Raw genomic sequence first — 23114 nt, 5'->3', positions numbered from 1 at the left:
CCCTAACCAAGATTCTTCTATCATCTTCTCCTCACTGACCTACATTCTTGTATCACCCTCTAATGTGAGGGAGACTGTCTTCTTTTGGTCCAATCTGAACTAATCGGAGGCAGATTGGTCAAGATCATAGATCATAGAAACCCTACAGTGTGGAAACAGGCCCCTCAGCCCAACAAGTCCACACCAACACTCAGGGCATCCCATCCAGACCCATCCCCCTGTAACCCACCCAATCTCCACATCCCTGAACGCTACGGGCAATTTTGCATAGCCAATCCACCTGACATGCACATCTTTGGACGGTGGGAGGAAACCGGAGCACCCAGAGGAAACCCACACAGACATGGGGAGAATGTGCAAGCTTCACACAGACAGTCGCCCAAGGGTGGAATCAAACCCAGGTCCCTGGCACTGTGAGGCAACAGTGCTAACCACTGAGCCACTGTGCCGTCAAATAGGAGGTGGAATGAAAAACCAGGAAATACAATGAACCAACAGGAGGTAGAATGAAACAATGGGAGTCAGACTGAACCAACAGGAAATAGACTGAACCAACTGAAGGAAAACTGATCCAACAGGATTTAGGCTGAATCAAAAGGAAGCGATCTGAAACAACGTATAGCAATCTGAACCATTAGGTATTGGACTGAATCAACCGTAGACAAACTTTACCAATTGGAAATGTATTGATTCAATAAGAACTAGATCAGGTTAATAGTGAACAAACTGAACAAATAGGAAGCAAATTGGAGACAACTGGAAGCAACAGGAAGCACTGAACCAACAGTGGGCAAAGTGAACAACAAGAGGTCGAGTGAAACAACAGGAGTCATGCTTCAAAAACAGTTTGGGGAGTGAACCTAAAGAAGAGAGAGTGAACCAGCTGGAGGCAGAGTGAAATAGACTGAAGCAATTGAAACTAAAAGAAAGGAGTGCAGATGTAGAAGATCTGAAACCAAAACAGAACTTGAAGAGAAACTCAGTAGGTGTGGCAACATCTGTGGAAACAAAGCAGACTTAGTATTTGAGATATGTTGACCCTTCTTCAGGACTAACAGGAATCAAACTGAACCAATAAGAAACTACGAAGCATAATGATTCAATAAGAATCAGATCGGACCAATAGAAAACAGACTGAACAAACATTAAGCAGACAGAAATTAAGAAATCAAAGGCAGAATGAACCCACAGGTGGCACATTGAACAAACAAGAATCAGGTTTAAGCAGCAGAGGGTAGAGTGAACCATCAGATGGCAGAATAACTCAAGAGGGGACAGAATGAACAACAAGAGGTAGATTAAAACAAAAAGAGACAGACTGAAACGAGAGGAGCATTAAACCAATAGAAGCCAGACTTCAAAAATAGGAGCCAGAGTGAACCTGCAGGATAGAGAGAGAGAGAAAGAACCAACTGGGGGCAGAGTAAACCATCAAGATGCAGAGGGAACCAATGAGACAAAAATACCAAAAGAACTGCAGATGCTGGAAATCTGAAACAAAAACAGAAATTGCTGGAGAATCTAAGCAAGCCTGGCAGCATCTGTGGAGTGAAATCACACTTAACGTTTTAGGTCCAGTGACTCTTCTCCAGATCTAAAGCAAGGAAGAGGGTAGCTTTTATACAGGATGTTAGGTGGGGGGAGGGGGTGTGAAAGAGTAAATGTTAGGTGGAGATAGAGCCAAAAGAGAGAGAAAGACAGTTGAATAAAGGAGTAGTTAAATGTCAGATTGTGGTAATGAATAGCTACTAATGGGAACAATTAGTGGCTGACAATGGGCAATGAGTGGTATCAGCCATGTAACAACAAAGCCTGGTGTGTGAGGGCAGGGAAAGTCATGGGGAAAGGAGCTCAAATTCTAAAATTGTTGAACTCAGTGTTGAGTCCAGAGGTTGTAGTTCCCAATCAGAAAATCAGGTACTGTTCTTTCAGTTTGCGTTGAGCTTCGCTGGTGCACTGCAGCAAGCCTGAGACACGAATGTTGGCCAGAGAACACGATGGTATGGTGAAGTAGCAAGTAACTGGAAGCTCAGGGTTTTTTTTTGCAGCCAGAACATAGGTGTTCTGCGAAGTGGTCACCCAGTTTGCCTTTAATTTCCCCAATGTAGAGAAGACCACATCGTGAGCAGTGAAAACAGTGGACTAGATTGAGTGAAGTGCAGGTAAAGCACTCCTTCACCTGGAAGGTGTGTTTAGGATAGTGAGGATGGAGGAAGTAAACGGGCAGGTGTTACTGTGGTTGTGGGGGAAGGTGCTGTGGGGATGTGGGGAGCTGTTGGGAGTGGAGGAGAGTGGACCAGGGAGTCTCAGAGGGAGTAATCATTGCAGAAGGCTGACAAGGGAGGGGAGGGGAATATAGAACATAGAACAGTCCGGCACAGTACAGGCCCTTCAGCCCACGATGTTGTGCCGACCTATTATTAAGATCAATCTACCCTGCATACCCTACATTTTATTATCCTCCATGTGCCTATCCAAGAGTCACTTAAAAGTCTCTAAATTATCTGATTCCACTACCACTGCTGGCAGCGCATTCCACACGCCTGGAATTCCAGGTAGAATTCCATTCTACCTCTGACATCTCCCCTATACCTTCCCCCAATTACCTTAAAATTATGCCCCCTCATAATAGTCATTTCCACCCTGGGAAAAAGTCTCTGACTATCCACTCTTTCTATGCCTCTCATCATCTTGTAATGTGTCTGGTGGTGGCATCCTGCTGGAGGTGGCAGAAATGGCGGCAAATGATCCTTTGGATGTGGTTGCTGGTGAGATTGTAGGTGAGAGACAAGGGGACCCTATCGCTGATGTTGGAGGGAAGAGAGGGGGTGAGGGCCAAAGTGCGGGAGATGGGTTGGACCCGTCTGAGGGCTCTGTCAACCACGGTGCTGGGGAGTCCTCAACTGAGGACGAAGTAGGACATTTCGGAGGCCTCCTTATCGAGGTTGGCATCATCAGAACAAATGCAACAGAGATGGAGGAACTGAGAGAGTGAAATAGAGTCTTCACAGGAAGCAGGGTGTATAAGTCAAGGTAATTGTGGGAGTTGGTTGGTTTGTAGTGGATATTGGTTGCCAACTTATCCCCAGAGATGGAAACAGAGATGTTGAGGAAGGGAAGGGAGAAGTCAAACATGAACCAGATGAAGGTGAGAGCGGGATGGAAATTGGAAGTGAAATTGATAAACTTTTCCAATTCCGGATGAGAGAGGGAAGCAGCACTGATGGTGTTGTTGATATATTGGAGAAAGAGTTCTGGGTGAGGGCCAAAATACAACTGGAACAACAAAGAGACAGGCATAACTGTGGCCCATATGGGTACCCATGGCCACCCCTTTGACCTGAAGAAAATGAGAGGAGTTAGAAGAGAAGTTGTTTAGAGTGAGGACAAGCTCAGCCAGGTGGATGAGAGCGGAGGTTATAGAATCATAGAGTTGTACAGCATGGAAACAAACCTTTCGGTCCAACTCGCCCATGCCAAAATTAATCTAATCGCATTTGCCTGCATTTGGCTGAAACCCTCTAAATATCTCCTATTCATGTACCAATCCTTTTGATTGTTAGAATTCCACTTCCTCTAGCAGCTCATTCTACACATGCACCACCCTGTGAATGAAAAAGTTGCCCCTCTGGTCCCTTTTAAATCGTTCCCCTCTCACCTTAAACTTTCACCCTCTAGTTTTAGACTCCCCTACCCTGGGAAAAAGACCTTGGCTATTCATTGAATCCATGCCCTTCATGATTTTATAAACCTCAACCCTCAACCTCTGACAATCCAAGGAAAATAGCTCCAGCCTTTTCAGCCTCTCTTTATAACTCAAACCCTCCAACACCAGCAACATCCTTGTAAATCTTTTCTGAGCCCTTTCAAGTTTAATAAGACCTGTCCTATAGCAGGGTGACCAGAATTGATGCAGAATTCCAAAAGTGGCCTCACCAATGTCCTGTACAGCTGAAACATGAAATCCCAACTCTTCTACTCAATGCACTGACCAATGAAGGGAAGCAAACCAAATGCCTTCTTCACTGAAGTGTCTACCTGTGAACTTCAAGGAACTATGAACCTGCACCCAAAGGTCTCTTTGTTTGGCAACACTCCCCAGGACCCTTCCATGATATGTATAAGTCCTGCCCTCATTTGCCTTAACAAAATACAACACCTCACATTTATCTAAAATATCTATCTGCCACTCCTCAGTTCATCTGATCAAACTCCCATTGTACTCTGAGATAACCTTCTTCACTGTCCGCTACATGTCCAATTTTGGTGTCACCTGCAAACTTCCTAACCATACTTCCTACATTCATCTCCAGATAATTTATTGTTTATCCAGATAATTTATTATTTAATCCAGGAAGAAATGGAGAGGCCATCCTGATCCCCTATGTGGAGATGGATGTGTAAAGGGATTGTACATCCATGGCTGGAGCCTGCAAAGTGGAAATTCTGAAAGTGACATAAAGCATCAGAGGAATTGTAGATGCAAGTGGGAAGAGACTGGACAAGGAAAGAAAAATTGAATCAATAGGCGAATGAAAAAATGTCTGAAACAATCCAAAATAGAATTAAACAAAGAACTTTGGATACTGAAGATCTAAAACAAAAACAGAATTTGATGGAGAAACTCTGCAAGTCTGGCAGCACCGACTTAACGTTTGTAAAGGTTGACTCTTCATCAGAACCAACAGGAAGAAAACTGAACCCATAGGAATTAGACTAAACCAATAGGAGGCAAATGGTACCAATACAAAACGCACTGATCCAATAAGAATTAAATTGGACCAGTAGGATATAGCCTGAATAAAAGGAAGCAGACTGAATAAACAGGAACAAAACAGAAAAAGTTGGAAAATTTCAGCAGGTATGAACTCAGAAGGATTCTGAAGAAGGGTCGCTGGACCCTAAATGTTAAGTCTGATATCTCTCCAGAGACGTGCTGACATTTTCCAGTGTTTTCTATTTTTGTTTCAGATTTCCAGCATGTTTTTGTTCTCAATAAACAGGAGGTAGAATGAATAAAAAAGAGACGGAGTGGTATAACAGGAGGCAGACTAAGAAAATAAGATACAGACTGAACCAACAGGAGGTAGACTGAAGCAACAGGAGGCAGAGTGAAACATCCGGAAGCAGGCTGAACTGATAGGAGTCAGCGTGAACCAACATGAGGCAGAATGAATGAACAATAACGAGACGGAATCAATGGGAAGTAGACTGAATGAATAGGAGGCAGACTAATCAAAGAATGAGTCAGACTGAAGAAACAGGAAATAGACTGAACCAACCAACAAAAGACAGACTGAACCAACAGAAAGCAGACTGAAACAACATGGCATAGACTTAAACAACAGGAGGGGTACTAAACTGAGAGGAAGCATATTGATCAAATAAGAAATTGATCGGACCAATAGAAAACAGACTGACCAAACAGAAAATAGACTGAACCTGGACAAAGCAAACTGATGTAACAGGAATTACCTGATTCAACACAGAGGAGAACAAAATAAAGAACTGTGAATGCTGAAGATCTGAAACAAAAACAGAACTTGCAGAGAGATCTCAATAGCTATGTCAGCATCTATGGAGCGAATGCAGAGTTAAGGTTTTGAGTCAGGCAAACCTTCTTCAGAACCAGCAGCAATCTGACTGAATCAACAGGAAAAATATTCAACCAATAGGAATTAGACTGAAGAAACAGGAGGCAAACCTAATCAATAGGAAGCAGTTTGAATCAATCAGATTAAGATTGAAGCAATAGAAATCTGACTGAGCAAACAGGAGGCAGAGTGAACAAACAGGGGGCAAATTGAAGATGCAGGAAGCAGGTAGAACAAAGAGTAATAAAAAAAAGAAGTTGCTGGAAAAGCTCAGCAGGTCTGGCAGCATCTGTGAAGAAAAAAAATCAGAGTTAACATTTCGGGTCCGATGACCCTTCCTCAGAACTGCTGAGCTTTTTCAGCAACTTCTGTTTTTGTTCCTGATTTACAGCACCTGCAGTTCTTTCAGTTTTTAGAACAAACAGTGAGTGGATTGAAGCAACAGGAAATAGTCTGAACCAACAGGAGGCATTCTGAAACAATAGATGGCAGATCGAAGCAACAGGAGGCAGGCTGACCAAACAAGAGATGGACGGAAGCAAAGGAAGCACACTGAACAAACAAGAGGCAGTATGATACGACAGTTGGCAGTGTGAATCAATTGGCTGCAGAGAGAACCAACAGGAACCAGAGTGAACCAACGTGAAGCAAACCAAAACAACAGGAGGTAAAGTGGATCAAGAGAAAGCACAGTAGACCAATAATTGGTAGATTGATCCTACAGGTGGCTGATTGGACCAACAAGAGTGAATAAACAAGAGGCAGAGTGAACAATCAGGAAATAAATTAAACCAACAGTAGGTATACTGATTCAACAGGAATCAGGCTGAAGCATTGAAAGTAAAATCAAGCTGAAAGTAGAATCAATCAACTATGGATGCTGAAGATCTGAAACAAAAGCAAAGAAACTCAGCAGGTTTTTCAGTACCTGTGGAGAGAAAGTAGAGTTAGTGTTTCGAACAGGGATTAGAGTTAACCAAGAGGAGGAAATCTGAAGCAACAGGGGGCTGTGTGAAACAACAGGATTCAGTCTAAACAAGCTGGAGGCAGACTGAAGCAACAGGAGGTAAGCTAAAGGAACAGGAGGCAGAGTGAATCAACAGGAGGCAAACAGAATGAACTGGAAGCAGGCTGAACAAACAATGGGCAGCAGTGCCTGACCGAACCAACAGGAAGTAGAATGAACCAACACAAAGGCAGAGTAAACCCACAGGAGGCAGAGTGAGCCAACAGATTGATTCTTCTGAAGAAGCCTCACTGGACCCGAAACGTTAACTCTGCTTTCTCTCTACAAATGCTACCAGACGCTGAATATTTCCAGCAATTCCCATATTTGTTTCTGATTTCCAGCATCCACAGTTCTTTAGTTCTTTTCATCCCACAGGTGGCTGACTAAATCAACAGAAGGCGACTGAGCCAACCGGAAGTTGTCTGAAGCAACAGGAGGCAGAGTGAACTAATGGGAATCAGACTGAAGGAATTGAACACAGAATTAAATAAAGAACTCCAAATGCTGAAGACCTGTAAAAAAAATCAAAATTTGACAGAGAATGGAAAACACAGTTAATATTATGGATGGGTTGACCTTTGTCAGAACCCACTGGAAGCAAAATAAACCAATAGGAATTAGACAAATCCAACAGGAGGCAGAGTGTGGTAACAGGACGATAGAGTGAATAAACTGGTAGCAGAGTGAACCCACAGGAGGCAGATTCATCCAACAGGAGGCAATGTGAACTTGTAGAAAGCAGATTAAACCAGTAAGGATTACATTGGCCCAATAGAAAACAGACTGAAGTAACAGGTTTTGGGTGAAACAACAGGACACAGACTGAATCAACAGGAGGCAAATTGAAGCAACAAGAGGAAGAGTGAAGCAGCAGGTGCCAGACTGAATCAGCAGACAGAAAGAATCAACAGTGTTGAAGAAATGTCATCAATTTGACTTGCTAACTATTGTTCTGTCTGCGTAATTATTGTGTGACCTGTCAAGTCTCATCAACATTTTATGTCTTCAGATTTCAACATCTGTAGCATTTTGATTTTACATTGGAGAAACAACAGGTTTCAGATAAACCTACCATGACCCAAATAGCCACAGAACAATTCTGAAGAAGGGACACTGGACTCGAAACATTAACTCTGCTTTTTGTCTATGGATGCTGCCAGGCTTGCTGAGTTTCTCCAGCCGTTTCTGTTTCTGTTTCAGATTTCCAACATGTACTGCACTTTGTTTTATAAAAGCAGAACAATAATCGGATGGAAATAAAGAATGCTGGACCTAATCAGGAATGTCTGAGAAGGGCTGAGACAGAATCAATAGCGATCATTTAGAGTTGAGAAGAACCAGACAGAAATTAAAGGAGCAAAGGAAGGAAGCCACAGAATGTTGAGGGCTTGTGTTGGATGTGGGAAGACTTGTTTCAATGCAGTATAATGAATAATGACCATTTGGTTCACTGTCTGAATAGAAAATGATACAGATTCAAAAACCTGGGTTGTAGTTGAGTTTTATTGGTTTTGGACAATGATGTGATTTAATTACATAATCAAATTGGCAGCACCTTTTCTTTCAGTTCCAACACTTTCCATTCTGGCCAATCAGTAAATATAAATTCTAATGGGCAAGACATAATACTCATCTTTATAAAACATGCCAACTCACAATTAATCATGACTGAAGTATATTGATCAGTTGGCAAAAGTTCATTTCAAAAAATCTGCTTACACAGAAAGACAGAAAGGAACTTTAAGATATTTAAAGAAGTCATGAAAGCTGGCATCAAATACATTTGTTATTACAGCTTGATTACTCTATACAGAATCATAGAAACTTACAGAAAAATCAGAATCCGTTATTACTTCTACCTGTTATTTCCTCATCCTCTACTATCTGACCAACTCCCTTTTAACATTATTTCTAGAGCCTCTTTTACCACTTTTCAGTCTAACATTCCAAATCCACACAATCTGCATTCGAGATCTGATTGCCTCCTTTATCAAAGCTCCTCGGAGGCTTGAAAACATTTTTGAGGTCACCTCAAAGTCATCTCTGTTCAAAGGAACCTGAACTAATACAATCTTTGTTCATAACTGAATTTGTTCATCCTTGGTAACATCCTGATAAACCTCCTCTACATCTTTTCAAATATCTTTACGTGGATGCACAACTTTGCAGTGCAAGAAATTCATGCTTGGTCTCCAGGGGCTGCACAAGTATGGCGCCCACACTACTGCAAGCAAGCCTAAACAATGATTTATAGTATGATCATCTTTAGTGAGTGAATTATAGTCAGTGCTTTCACTCTGCAGAAGCCTATAGTTGGGTCTGTCTTACATTGAGCAGTCTGTAGAGCATATTTCATTATCAACTCGATTCTACCTCAGTTAGGAATTCCCTTCATTAGCACAGCACAGTGCATAGGGTAGCTTTAGATTTTCAAATACTGATGTGTGTGGTTAGGGCAAAACATTTACCAGAAAACACATCATAAAGCATAAGATGACAATGGAAGAAGCTGTTAAAAGCAGGGCACTGAGTGACTGGCAGGCCTGTGCACAGGTTTCCAAATGTCTGAAAAGACTTAACTGTAATTCAAAGCAGCAGGAGTCAATTGGGTGCAGAACAGCTGAGCACTCTCAGTCATGATAACAATGATATGAAGTGTACTTCTTTGCTCATTGCTTTTGGTTAGGTTTAATTTCATTCCATTTCTTTCATTACGAAAGTTAAAGCTAAGAATTCTGTTCACCAATTCTTCACAACTGTGTCAATCAGCATTGTGCAAGCTCAAAGCAAGGCCTGATTAGACGGACTTTAAGATGGCACATGATTGTCATTGTTCCAGTGATGTTTTGCCTTACCAGAGGGAGTGAGGTTTTTGGGAATGGAACATGAAGTGGAATCAGTTCTAGTGCAGAAGGGTGGCTAGCTCCAGCTGTTATTTCACTAGCGGCAGAACAAGGCAAAGGGGTAAGTGAGCACATTCTTCAATTCCTCTCTGAATTTGCTCTGGGTCACAACATAAATACAGGTGTTGCTGCAGGAGCTGAGGAGCTGCAACATCGGTCCGATGTAGCCAATAACAAATGGAAGGCGATTTTTGAGAAGCCGATCAATGATGTGGTTTAATGTAATTCGTTCATGAATGGTGTACACAGCTTGTGTCATCCACAGTAATATGAAGCTAGCAGAGATACTGAAGAGAAGGATGATAGACTTCCTGCGGTTCTCCATTTCTGGATCTTTCTGATTCTGTGTATCACCCTGACCCCGCAACCTCCTGCGAGCTCTACTCGCCAGCAAAATATTCTGTACCGTCAGGGCATTGAGGAGCATAATTAGAATGAATGGGAGCAGTGGGGTAGTCACGCGATGTAAGAGGTCAAAGGTCTTCCACAGGGGTGAGGTGTAGTAGCTTAACTTAACCATACAAAACAAAGGTATGATAAAGAGATAGACAGGATCGTATCGATAATACCAAGGGATATTCTTCAGACAGCTCAGGGCTGTCACTGCTCCGATAATCACCACTGCAGTTCTCCAGGTGCAATATTTAGTTTTCAGTTTCTGACAACAAATGGCCACAAATCGATCAAAGGTAAAAGCCACTGTGAACCAGACAGAAAGGTCTGTGGCTGCATGAGTGAGGCAGTCAACGAGACCACACAAGGTGATGTTGTTTGAGAATGGTCCTGTGGAATAGAGTGGAATAATCTGGTTCATTATTACATCAGTGAGAATAACAGTTAGATCAGCAGATGCCATAGCCAGAAGGTAGCAGGTGATACAACGGGACAGACCACACCTTCCTCGCAGCAGGATCAAAATCACCAGCAGGTTAACTGTGAGAAATGAGAATAATAATAATAACAAAATTTCATCATCCTGGTAACAAAAATTAGACATTACATTGAGAGAAATTAATATTTTTCTTTGTTACATTCACATATAGAATCCATCCCCAGATCTGACAGTGCTATGAAATCAGGCTTATATGACACACATGTGCTGCCAATGGCTGAAGTCTTCACAGCTAAAATCACTTAGAGGGAATAATCCATCTTGGATCACACAATCAACACTGCCAGTGCACAGGCAGTTTGATTTATTTCACACAATTTCAAGAAAAATCTGAAGCACTAGTCAGATAAGAGATATGGAACTGACTTGAGCTTTGGATCAAGCTACTTTGTTAGATCACTGTTAGAAATGGAACAAAATTTTGGGATGTTAAAAGTAAAGGACAAGGTGTGGTGCAGGTTATTGTTAACCAGAAAGGGACAGAGCATACAAACATGAAAGGATAGGACTGTTAAGAAAGGATGCTATGAATTGAGGAGTGAGAAATTAGTTTGTTTTGATGCATTAAGATGTATAATCACTTGGGTGTGGATGAGAAAGGTAAAGGAACAAAGTAGAAATTGGTTTTATCCCCGAGTATCTATACTGTAGACAGAGAATACGAGGGTCTTGTAAAAAAGTTACAGTAATCACAGGGATTTTAATTCTTCATGTTGATTGGACAAATAAAATTGACAAGATGGTCTAGAGGATGAGTTCGTAGCATGTTTGGGACATTTTCATTGAACAGCATATTTTGAAATCAACTATGGAACAGGCTACTTCAGACTTGGTAATGTGGAATTATGCAAAAATGATTATTGCCCATTGAGAAGGTGATAGTGAGCTGCCTTCTTGAACCAAACCAGTCTTTGGGGTGGAGTTCCAGAATTTGAGCTACTGACACTGAAGGAATATGGACATAGTTTCAAGCCAGGTCTTGTAATCTAATAAGGTTTGAAGGAATGCCTGGGTCCTAATGGAATGAGGGAATAATGATGAATATCATAGAATCATAGAATCCGTATAGTGTGGAAGCAGGCCATTCAGCACATTGAGTCTGCACGAACCCTCCAAAGGGCATCCAACACAGACCTACCCCCCTATCTTAGCCTTACAACCCTGCACTTACCACAGCTAATCCACCTAAACTACACATCCCTGGACATATAATAATGAGTGATAATTATAGTGTGGACTTTAATTCTGTTGCAGTGGTTACCTCTTGTAGTATTACTTCAGGATGGTGTGCTATTCAGAGGGGTATTGCTGTTATGGTTTACCTGTGTTTCTGCCTCCCTTGTCCTTTTAGATGGTGGAGGTTGAGGTTTTGGAAGGTGTTGTACAAGGAGGTTGGCTGAGTTAGTACAGTGCATCTTACAAATGGTATACACTGTGGCCATGTTGACACTGGCGAAGGAAGTCAATATTGAAGATTGTGGAATGCATGTCAGTAAAGGGGCTGCTTTTTCTTGTATCGTGTCAGGCTTCTTGAGTGTTTCACATCTACACCTATCTAGACAAGTAAGGAGTATTCCATCACACTTCTGATATACCGGCTTTGGGAAGTCAGGAGGTGAGTTATTCACTGCTGGATTCTTAGCCTTTGATTTGCTCTTGTATCCACTGTATTTATATGGTGAGTCCAGTTAAGTTTCTTGTCAATGGTAAGCCCCATATTTTGAAAGTAGGGATTCAGTGATATAATGCCATTGAATATCAAGGATTGGTGATTTTCTCTTCTCGGGAAGATAATCTCCTGCCATGTGTCTGGCACAATTATGACTTGCCACTTTTCAGTGCAAGTCTGGATATTGTCCAGGTCTGCTGCATTTGGACATGGACTGCTTCAGTATCTGAGGAGTTTCCAACGGTGCCAGATATTGTGCAATCAACGGCAAACTTCCCCACTTCTGACCTTATGATGGAGGGAAAATCATTAATGAAACAGCTCATGATCGTTGGGCCTAGGACACTCCACTGGGGAACTTCTGCAGCAATATCCTGGAGCTGAGATGGCTGACTTCCATTAACCACAACCATCTTCCTATATGCTAACTATGACTGTGGAGAGTTTTCCTCTGATTCTCAATGACTCCAGTTTTGCTGGGCTCCTTGAAGCCACACTTAGTCAATGTGTTTAACTTGCATTTTAAAAATGTAATGGAAAAATAATGGGACTTGGCATAAACAAGTAACCAGGTAACCCAAAACTATAGAATTATTTTTTAAAAACTCACAAAATTACAGATGAGTTAGTCATAATGTTCCAGAGCTCTTTAAATTCTTGGATTAGAAAATTGCAAATGCCACTCCTGTATTTAAGAAGAATAGGAGGGAGAAGCAACAACAAACTGATACATTCATGTTAGTTCTTGGAAAGTTCTTGGAAATGTCAAGAAGGCTGCCCATTTCTAGAGGTGTAATCTGATCAACATGAGTTGAAATGGATTTGCAAAGGTTTGTCAATACCTGGGTAACCTGGTTGATTTTGTTGAAAAGGTCATTTGCATGGTGGACAGCAGAGCTTCTATGAATTTCGTTTGTGTGATGACATTAGATAAGATCCTGTTACAGTGAAAGTTAGTAAAATAAACTGAAAGTAATCTTATGAAATGTATTGTTTATTGAGGGTGGTGACATAGATTTTGGACAAAACATCTGTTCCCTAATTGGTCATGGTTATCCAGCTATTCAATGAACATGAATTACTTAGCCGAAGTGACAGAGAATTGGATATCCAAATTTTGAGATCACATCAAATTAAGAGTCTGTGGGAAGGTTCTACAATAGAGGGACATAGATGGACTAAGTGAGTGGGGTTACTAAGGGTCACTGTTTCTTTTTCTAGTCGAAAGCCTCCACTGGATATAACAAATTTTAAATTTATCCAGGGCCAATGATGTAGGTTTTAGACTGTATTTAGATGGTGAAAAGGTAGATGTGAATTATATTCCAACATCCCAAACTTAACATGAGGCAAATAAGGATACAGCCAAGTTATGGTCAGACACGTCAAAGGATATTAAAGAGGAAATTAACAAGATTGATCAACAAGATTGAGCAGATTTCTCAGCAACTCCCCAGATGTTAGTAACACTGCAGATAGTCAAACCTCATTAAAAATTCACAAAGGATGACAATTCTTCACTTTCAGTGACCTGGCCTTGAAACTCCTTCAAAGTCAATTCTGTCATATTGTGTCATATTGTTTCAATGACTGTTCATATTCTGATTGTTCACCTTCCTTTCCCAGGACTATGGTCCCTTAGCTTCTTGGAAATTGCACTTTACTCACAGGTACAACTCAAGCTTATCACTGGCTGCTAGATTCACCCAGTTGGTGCTAAACCTGGATTTACTTCCTGATCTCTACCTGAATCAGATGTACAAAGCAAAAATTGCTTATGGGCTTTCAAACCATACTTTCTGATTGACTGCACAATTAGTGTCCATTGGCTTCTTTCAAACCCTTCACAACTCCCAGGGCTTCCCTGAGCCCTCACTATACAAAACTATTCAACAGCTCTGCGAGTTTCCTAAGCCCCAACTTTACATAACTCGTGTTCAGTTGATTCCAACAGCACAATGAAGACCAACTCTAAGTGACCTATTGGAACCCTTTCAACTGGATCTGCCCTATTTCTAGACAGAACTGATTGTAACTAATAGTTTGGAAGACTGAAATGTAGCAAACACTTATGGGACTATATTCCTTGAATGTTATAATGTTTGCCAAGTGCTGGTTTATAGCACAAATTGAATGCAACCAAAAACAAAAGGAAATTCATCACAATGCACAACACAATGAGATCACTTTTTGAACTTTCAGGGCTATCAATTTCACATCTGGAAAAGTTGAAACGAAATACTTACTTAATGGTCAGCAGTTACAAGCTTTCTATGAGCAGAGAAATTTATTATTATGCATACCAGTAAAATGTACAATGGATGCAAAAAGTAATCTAATAGGTTGATGGAATTTTTTCATGGGAATAGACCACAAAGCAGAGAGAATGATAATTTCATAGCACAGAGTTTTGGTCAGATAACATGTGGAGGATAAGATTCTTTCAAATTCTTTCAAATGATCAAAAAATTTGATGACATAGATATAGAGAAACTATTCTTATTGATGGGCTTCCTGTAAAAGGGAACAAAAGCCGCAAAACTCAAGCTAGTTGTTCAGGACTGACATCATGAAGCACCTTATCATCCAAAAAAATGAAAATGTACAACTTCTTACATTAAGAAAACAATGGTTCAATGGGGCAATGACAGTTTTCAAGAGTGTAATTGATAGTTTTTTTGTTGGTTATGGGTATATGAGACATGAATCAAAGCTGGGGACATGGTATAATCTGCGAGGACTTGCAGAAATGCTGACTCCTCTGCTGAAGATTCAGGAGCTGGTGACTCCAGGAAATAGCACTGCAGTTATGTTATCTTTCAATTAAATTGTTCAGGTATAATTGGACGTATTTTAGACCAAGAAGTGTGAATGATGATTTCTTTTGTTCACAGGTGGGACATGAGGTATTGCTGGCTGCATTTATTGCCGAACCATTGTTTCCCTTGAGAAGGCAGTGATGAGCTGTCTCCTTGAACTGCTGCAGTCCACGTGCTGTAGGTAGATCCACATTGTCCCTTATAGAGGGAATTCCAGGATTTTGACCCAACCACAGTGAAGAAATTGTGATACTTTTCCAAGTCAGGACGGTGAGTGGCTTGGAGGGAAAATTGCAGGTGATGGTGTTCCCATGTATTTGTTGCCCTTGTCCTTTTAGATGGTAATGGTCATGGGTTTGAAAGGTGCTTTATAAGGATCTGCTTGAACATAGAGTTTCAGTGGTGCAGGAAGTGGATATTTGCGGATGTGGCACCAGTCAAAGCAGGCTGCCTTGTCCTGGATGAATATAAAGAAGTAGGCAGGGTTAAAGAAGAAGAGGATCAGACATTAGAGAGTAAGGTAGAGAGGGACACAGAAAGAGAAAGTGTGTGAGAGAGAGGGGAATAGGAAAGGAGAGAGAGGTAGAGACTGACAGGATCTGGGAAAACAAACATGATTTGGAACAAAGTCGACTTGATCAGTACCCAATCCACCACCTTAAATATTCACTCCATCCCCAATCAACATGCAGCAGATTATGCCCACAAAACGTATTGCAGCAATACACCAGAGCTTCTTCAATAGCACCTTCAAAACACACAATTTTCATCTCCCAGAAGGACAATGGCAGTAGCCATATTTATTATTCTTTCATGGTTTCTGAGCATTGGTGACAAATCCAACATTCATTGCCCATCTCTAATTGCCCCTGGAGAGGCTAGTGGTGAGTCATATTTAATGATTTCATTTGTTAGCTAGTCACTATTTTAGATAATTAAAGTTATGGGAGCTACAATATCCACAGAGTCATTGACACAGCCTTCAGCAGCTACTGGAGGTAAAACAAACAAAATGAACACCAACATGTCCTTCTCCTCGGCACCAGATCCCCAACTGGATCTGAGTTAATCTGAAAACAAAATTGAATCACTCTGAATGCGAATCTGAATTAGTTTCATAACTGTACATCAATGCAAATAGATGAGCTTCAGCAATGTGTTATGCAACTGGAGTAAAACATCCCTTCTTTTACATTCCAATCCATTTGCAATCAGCAACAATACTCCAGGCATTGATTTTTTTGTGAAACATTGATCAGAGTCATCTTCTTAGTTCACTCAGACAAAGACACCAATAGCTCTAACTCCACTCTCTACTTTATGGGCTTCCAGAAACTGGTGTATCAGATCAGGCAGGGAGTTTTCAAATCTTCATTCTGTCTCAGCAGCATCCCAGAGCCATATCTCAGAAAACATAATTCAAAAAACAAAGATAATTCCAGTTTCACCTGATAGACTAATTGGCTCTTTCCGAGACCTCAATTAGCATTTAGTAATTGCATCTGCTTGAACGTAGAGTCTATTCCGACATGCTGGAACCAATTCCCAGGTACTGACCTCATTAATAGCCAACTTCTGATATCTGTGTAAACACAATGCTCTTTCCGGGGGCTTATTGTGTCTATTAAAACCTTTTTAATTAAAGCTCAACTTGAAATTAGTCTCCAGGCCTGGCCTCAAAAACAAACAAAGCATTTTCATTCTTTTCCTTTCAGCACAAGCTGCTCCAAAATCCACAAGTCATTTCCAGCTCAATTCAAAATTGATAAAAGAATAAAAATGAAAATAATGAGAAATCAGCAAGGAGCCAATGGCCTCCAAACCATTCTCTGATTCCATTAACAGATAGGTTCGAGAGGCAGCAACACTTCAAAATGTGCTTCAATATCATTTGTGAAGGGAGTTGAGCGAACATAATGGGATAACTCTTGAGCTGGTCTCATAAGCAGCACACTGATGGACAGATAAAGACCATAACCCCATATACTGTTTGGAAGAGCAGGAACACAGTCACTGACCTGGGATAGCAACAGCAGCGAGAATGGGATAGAAAATCATTCGGGTCTGTGTGAGCTCCATTGTCCATGTGGGTTGCTACAGCAGTCAGTCACTCACACTGCAACAACCAAATCCAGTCCCAGTCTCATTTCCACTCCCAGTCCCTGTCTGGTGATGTACTGAGGGAACTGCTATATCTAAAGGTGAGTAAAACCCTACTGGGACAGGAAGAGAGAGGTGAATCTTACATCAGCCTTCATATTACTGACAGTTACACACAGCAGACTGGCAACTGCTCTCAAGGGATTGTATCATCTGTTGTTAAAGTGAGTGTCGAACTGGTGGGGAAATCTTGCAAAACTCAGCCATGCAATTCCTTTCCATGAAGTCACAAATTAACAATATTTAACGTTGAGGTGTGTAACTACATGTTTAACTATTCATGGAGGAAATTTGGACCAGGAAGATTTTGATCTTAACTACAGAGAGAGACCAGGAATCCAAGTGGTGAAGGGATACAGAGGGAGAATATAAGAAGAGAAAGATAAAGGAAGACACATAAAACTTTGAAAGACAGACTGACTCAGCCACATGCAACAAAATTAATCATTTATAGAAAAGGTGAGATCAGCTTCCAAAACATCACTCTCCTCAATTTAAGTCATAATATCCAACACAAGCTTATCACCTTCCTTTGTTACACTGTCAATATCTAGCACAAACACATCACTATCCCGTGTTACACTATTAATATCCAATGCAAACACACTGTCGTCAGCTACACTGTCAGTATCTGACACAAACACATCACTGTACTCAGTTGTAGTTAATATCTAAAACAAACACATCACTATGCCCAGTTAAACTGTCACTATCTAACAAAAATATATCACTGTCCTCACTGTCAAAAGTATCTGAAAAACATATCACTGTATTCAGTTACACTGTAAATATTCAAACCCAAGCACCATTGCCCACAGCTACACTGTCAATATGCAACACAAACTCTTCTCCGTCCTCAGTTACACCCTCAGAATCTGAGACAATCACATCACTTTCCTCTGTCACTATTCGAAACATAAACATTCCACTGTCCTTAGTTAATGTGCCAATATCTGACAGAAACACATCATCATCAACAATTATTTTGTGAGTATCCAACACAAACATGTTACTGTACTCAAGTACACTGTCAATATCCAACATAAATGAATAACTGTTGTCAGTTACATTGTCAATATCTATCAAAAATACATCACTGTTCTCAGTGACATTATCAATATATGATACAATCTTATGGCTGCCCTCTGTTACTCTATCAAAAAACCTGACATAACCATAACACTGTCCACAGTTACACTGTCAATATCCAACACAAACACATAATGGTCCTCAGTTAGTGTTAATATCTGACATAAACATATCATTGTGCTCAATTACACTATCAATACCTGACACAAATTCATCACTATTCTCAGTTATCTGTCAAACACAAGCATATTAACGTCCTCAGTTGTATTGTCACTGTCCGACAAAGACACATCAATGTCCTCAGTTATATTGTCAATATCGAACACTAACACATCATTAGTCCACACAGTCACTGTCAAAATGCGACGCAATCAAATTACTGTCTACATTTACACTGTCAATATCTAACACAAACATATTCCTGTCAGTTACAGTGAGAATATTTGACAAAACCATATCACTATTGTCAGCTACACTGTCAATATTGGACACAAACTCATCACTGTGCTCAATTACACTGTCATGATTTAACACAAAAACATCACTGCCTGCATACACGGTGAATATCTGAGAAAAGCACATCGCTGTCTTCAGTTACACTGTCAATATTCATACTCAAATTTGACGGAGAAATTCAAAAGGAAGGCCCCATCATTTGTGGTTAATTTCAGAAATTAGGGAAAGCATCAAGCTTAAGATGCATACAACTGTGTAAAGGTGAGTGGAAGTTCAGATGATAGATCAGATTATAAAGAACGTACAGAATGACTGACAGGTTAATCAGGCGGAGGATATGGGAGCATGAGAGAAAGTCAGCCAGACATATATTAACGGATAGCATTGTTTCAACAGGTATTTAAAAAGAAAAGAGTGAGCAAAATGAATGTTGGACTCCTCACGAATGAGAATCGTCAGTTCATAATAGTCAAGAAGGAAATAGCGAAAGAAATCAATAAATATTTTGCTTCTGTCTTCACTATTGAGAATGCAAAAAAGTTCCAAGAAATCAGAAGGCTGAAGGGATGGAGGAACTCAGCAAAATTACAATTTTAAGGGAAGCTTTACTATTGGTGCCGTGAGCTGAAGTCACCAGTTCTGGTTTTGAAATTTGTTGCTGATGAGGGAGATGACACATTTTCCAAATTTCCTGAAATTCAGGAAAGGTTTTACCAGACTGGAAAGTTGTAAACATAACCGCTCTATTTAGGAAGGGAGGGAGGCAGAAAAGAGGGAGCGATAGGTTGGTTAGTTTGATATGGAGAAGATAGAATCATGGATTCTATAAAGGGCAGCATGGTGGCACAGTGGTTAGCACGCTGCCTCACTGCACCAGGACACGGCTTCGATTCCACTCTTGGGCGACTGTCTGTGTGGATATTGCACATTTTCCCCGTGTCTGTGTGGGTTACCATGGCCCAAAGATGTGCAGGTTAGGTGGATTGGCCATGCTAAATTGTCACATAGTGACCAGGGATGTGTAGTTAGATATATTAACCATGGGGAAATATTGGTGGGAGGGATCTGTGTGTGATGTCCTTCAGAGGCCTTGTGTGTACTTGTTGGGCCGAATGTAGGGATTCTATGAAAGAGGCCATTTCACCCATTGAGTCTTCACTGGCCGTCCTCGGAGAATCTACCCAAACCCAGCCTCCTTCTTGTTTGGAGCAGCGGGAGCGCGAGCCAGGGTGCCGATGGGAAGGTAAGGTTTTTTCTTTCCTTATTAAAAACTCACCTCGTGCAGCAATGGCCTTCTTGTTTGGAGCAGCGGGTGTGTGGAGAGAAAGCGAGCCAGGAAGGAACTAATATGTTCGGGCATTGGTTAAACCCAAAACACTACACGTGTAGCGTCTCCCACCCATCCTCCTCCTCTAACCAAAAAAAAAAGACTGCGTGGAGGGTTGGTAAGGTAAGGCTTTCTTTTCATTCTTCTGGAAATCTAGAGTAGAGGGAATGGAAGCTAGGGCAGTTGCATGCTCCTCTTGCAGGATGTGGGAGGTAAGGGTCACTGCTGGTGTTCCCTCTGACTTCACCTGCGAGAAGTGCACCCAATTCCAGCTCCTCACAAACCGTGTTAGGGAACTAGAGCTGGCTGAACTCCGGATCATTCGGGAGGCTGAGGGGTGATAGAGAGGAGTTACAGGGAGGTGGTCACACCCAAGGTACAGGAAAAAGGTAGCTGGGTGAAGGTCAGGAAGGGGAAAGGGTATAGGCAGACAGTGCAGGGATCCCCTGTGGCCGTTCCCCTCAATAATAAGTAAACCGTTTTGGATACTGTTGGCGGGGGAACGACCTCCCAGGGGAAGGCCATAGCGGACAGGTCTCTGGCACTGAGCCTGGCCCTGTGGCACAGAAGGGAAGGGAGGAGAATAGGAGAGCAATTGTTGTGGGGGATTCAACAGTAGGAGGCACAGACAGGTGGTTCTGTGGATGCGAACGAGACCAACGAACGGTATGTTGCCTCCCGGGTGCCAGGGTCCGTGATGTCTCGGATCGTGTCTTCAAGATCCTTAAGGGGGAGGGTGAGCAACCAGCAGTCATGGTACACATCGGTACCAATGACATCGGTAGAAAAAGGACTGAGAATGTGAAAAACGAGTACAGGGAGTTAGGTTGGAAGCTGAAGTCCAGGACAAACAGGGTAGTTATCTCTGGATTACTACCAGCGCCAAGTGATAACGAGGTAAGAAATAGGGAGAGAGTGCAGCTAAACACGTGGCTACAGGGCTGGTGTAGGAGGGAGGGCTTCCATTATGTGGATAATTGGAGAATATTCTGGGGAAGGTGGGACCTGTACAGGAAGGATGGGTTGCACCTGACCGGGAGGGCACAAAATATCCTGGGAGGAAGGTTTGCTCGAGATATACGGGATGGTTTAAACTAGATTGGCAGGGGGCGGGGAACCGGATTTGTAATTCAAAGGATGAGGTATTCAGCCTTCCAACAGACACAATAAGAAATGAGATTGTTAGTAAAGAAATGTGGTCGATGGAGCATAATTGTGGACACAGAGATGGTTTGAGGTGGGTATACTTCAATGCTAGAAGTATCAGAAATAAGGCGGATGAACTTAGAGCATGGGTGAGTACTTGGAACTACGATGCTGTGGCCATTACAGAAACTTGGGTAACTCAGGGACAAGAATGGTTGTTGGAAGTTCCGGGATTTAGATGCTTTAAAAGAAATAGGGAGCGTGGAAAAAGAGGCGGGGGAGTGGCATTGCTAGTCAGGGCTAGTATAGCTGCTACTGAAAGGCAGTTCGAGAATGATATGTCTACAGAGTCAGTTTGGGTTGAGGTCAGGAACAAGAAAGGAGCAGTCACTTTGTTGGGGTTTCTTTACAGACCCCCTAATAGTTGCAGAGAAGTGGCGGAGTGGATTGGGAGGCAGATACTGGAAAGGTGCAGAAGTCACAGGGTTGTAGTCATGGGGGACTTCAACTTCCCAAATATTGATTGGAAACATTTTAGTTGTAATAGTTTAGATGGAACGGATTTTGTCCAGTGTGTTCAGGAAGGATTCCTGATACGGTATGTAGATAGACCAACACGAGGAGAGGCCACTTTGGATTTGATGCTTGGCAATGAACAGGGCCAAGTGTTAGACCTGTTGGTAGGAGAGCATTTTGGCGGTAGCGATCATAACTCTGTTACTTTTACAATAGCCATGGAAAAGGATAGGTACATGCAGCAGGGTAAGGTTTATAATTGGGGGAAGGGTAATTACAATTCTGTTAGGAACAGATGCTGTCAGGGAAGAGCACTATAGAAATGTGGAAATTGTTTAAGGAATGCATACTGCGTGTGCTCGATATGTTTATCCCCAGCAGGCAGAGAAGATGCGGTCGAGTGAGGGAGCCTTCGTTCTCAAGAGAGGTCGAACGACTGGTTAAGAGGAAGAAGGATGCTTATACAAGGTTTAGGAAACAAAAAACGGAAAAGGGTCTGAGGGATACAAGTTATCCAGGAAGGAGCTGAAGAAAGAGCTCAGGAGAGCTATAAGGGGGCATGAGAAAACCTTGGCAGATAGGATCAAGGAAAACTCCAAGGCTTTTTACACGTACGTGAGGAATAAGAGAATGACTAGAGATTGGGTAAGGCCAATCAAGGATTGTAGAGGGAATTTGTGCATGGAGCCTAAAGAGATAGGAGGGGTCCTTAATGAATACTTTTCTTTGGTATTCACAACTAAGAGGGACCTAGTTGTAGGGCAGGACAGTGTGAAACAGGCTGGTATGCTAGAGGAGATCAGTGTTAGTAAGGAAGATGTACTGGGAATTTTGAGGAAGTTGAACATAAGAACATAAGAACTAGGAGCAGGAGTAGGCCATCTGGCCCTTCGAGCCTGCTCCGCCATTCAATAAGATCATGGCTGATCCTTTCGTGGACTCAGATCCACTTACCCGCGTTCTCACCGTATCCCTTAATTCCTTTATTGTTCAAAAAAAAATCTACCTTTTTTTTAAAAACATTTACTGAAGTAGCGTCAACTACTTCACTGGGCAAGGAATTCCATAGATTAACAACCCTCTGGGTGAAGAAATTCCTTCTCAATTCCGTCCTAAATCTGCTCCCTCTAATCTTGAGGCTATGCCCTCTTGTCCCAGCTTCACCTGCCAGTGGAAACATTCTCTCTACTTCTATCTTATCTATTCCCTTCATAATTTTATGTTTCTATAAGATCCCCCCTCAATCTTCTGAATTCCAATGAATATAATCCCAATCTACTCAGTCTCTCCTCATAAGCCAACCCCCTCAACACCAGAATCAACCTAGTGAACCTCCTTTGCACCCCCTCCAGTGCCAATACATCCTTTCTCAAGTAAGGGGACCAAAACTGCACACAGTACTCCAGGTGTGGCCTCACCATCACCTTGTACAGCTGTAACATAACCTCTCTGCTTTTTATTTCAATCCCTTTAGCAACGAAGGACAAAATTCCATTTGCCTTCCTAATTACTTGTTGTACCTGCAGACCTACCT

General features: G+C 41.8%; 1 protein-coding gene across 1 annotated transcript; it reads right to left on the bottom strand.

The window, feature by feature from the left end:
* Positions 1 to 6957: 6957 nt before the first annotated feature.
* On the bottom strand, positions 6958 to 16965 carry LOC125484945 (probable G-protein coupled receptor 139). Its single transcript, XM_048605587.1, has 4 exons — positions 16905 to 16965; positions 9557 to 10439; positions 8932 to 8972; positions 6958 to 7025 (listed from the first exon to the last, which is right to left on the bottom strand). Exons 1-4 carry the CDS (start codon positions 16963 to 16965, stop codon positions 6958 to 6960), a joined length of 1053 nt encoding a protein of 350 aa, XP_048461544.1.
* Between the last annotated feature and the right edge of the window lie 6149 nt (positions 16966 to 23114).

The sequence above is a fragment of the Rhincodon typus genome, chromosome 15 (genome assembly GCF_021869965.1).
Source record: "Rhincodon typus isolate 14 chromosome 15, sRhiTyp1.1, whole genome shotgun sequence".
Lineage (NCBI taxonomy): Eukaryota > Metazoa > Chordata > Chondrichthyes > Orectolobiformes > Rhincodontidae > Rhincodon > Rhincodon typus.
This window is presented reverse-complemented; position numbering and strand designations above follow the sequence as displayed.

Coding starts and splice junctions, on each gene's coding strand:
- LOC125484945 (XM_048605587.1), bottom strand. CDS start 16,965: ATGGAGCTCACACAGACCCGAATGATTTTCTATCCCATTCTCGCTGCT. Junction 10,440..16,904: donor CGCTGCTGTTGCTATCCCAG/GTCAGTGACTGT, acceptor CATTTCTCACAG/TTAACCTGCTGGTGATTTTG. Junction 8,973..9,556: donor CTCACTTACCCCTTTGCCTT/GTTCTGCCGCTA, acceptor TAACTGAGGTAG/AATCGAGTTGATAATGAAAT.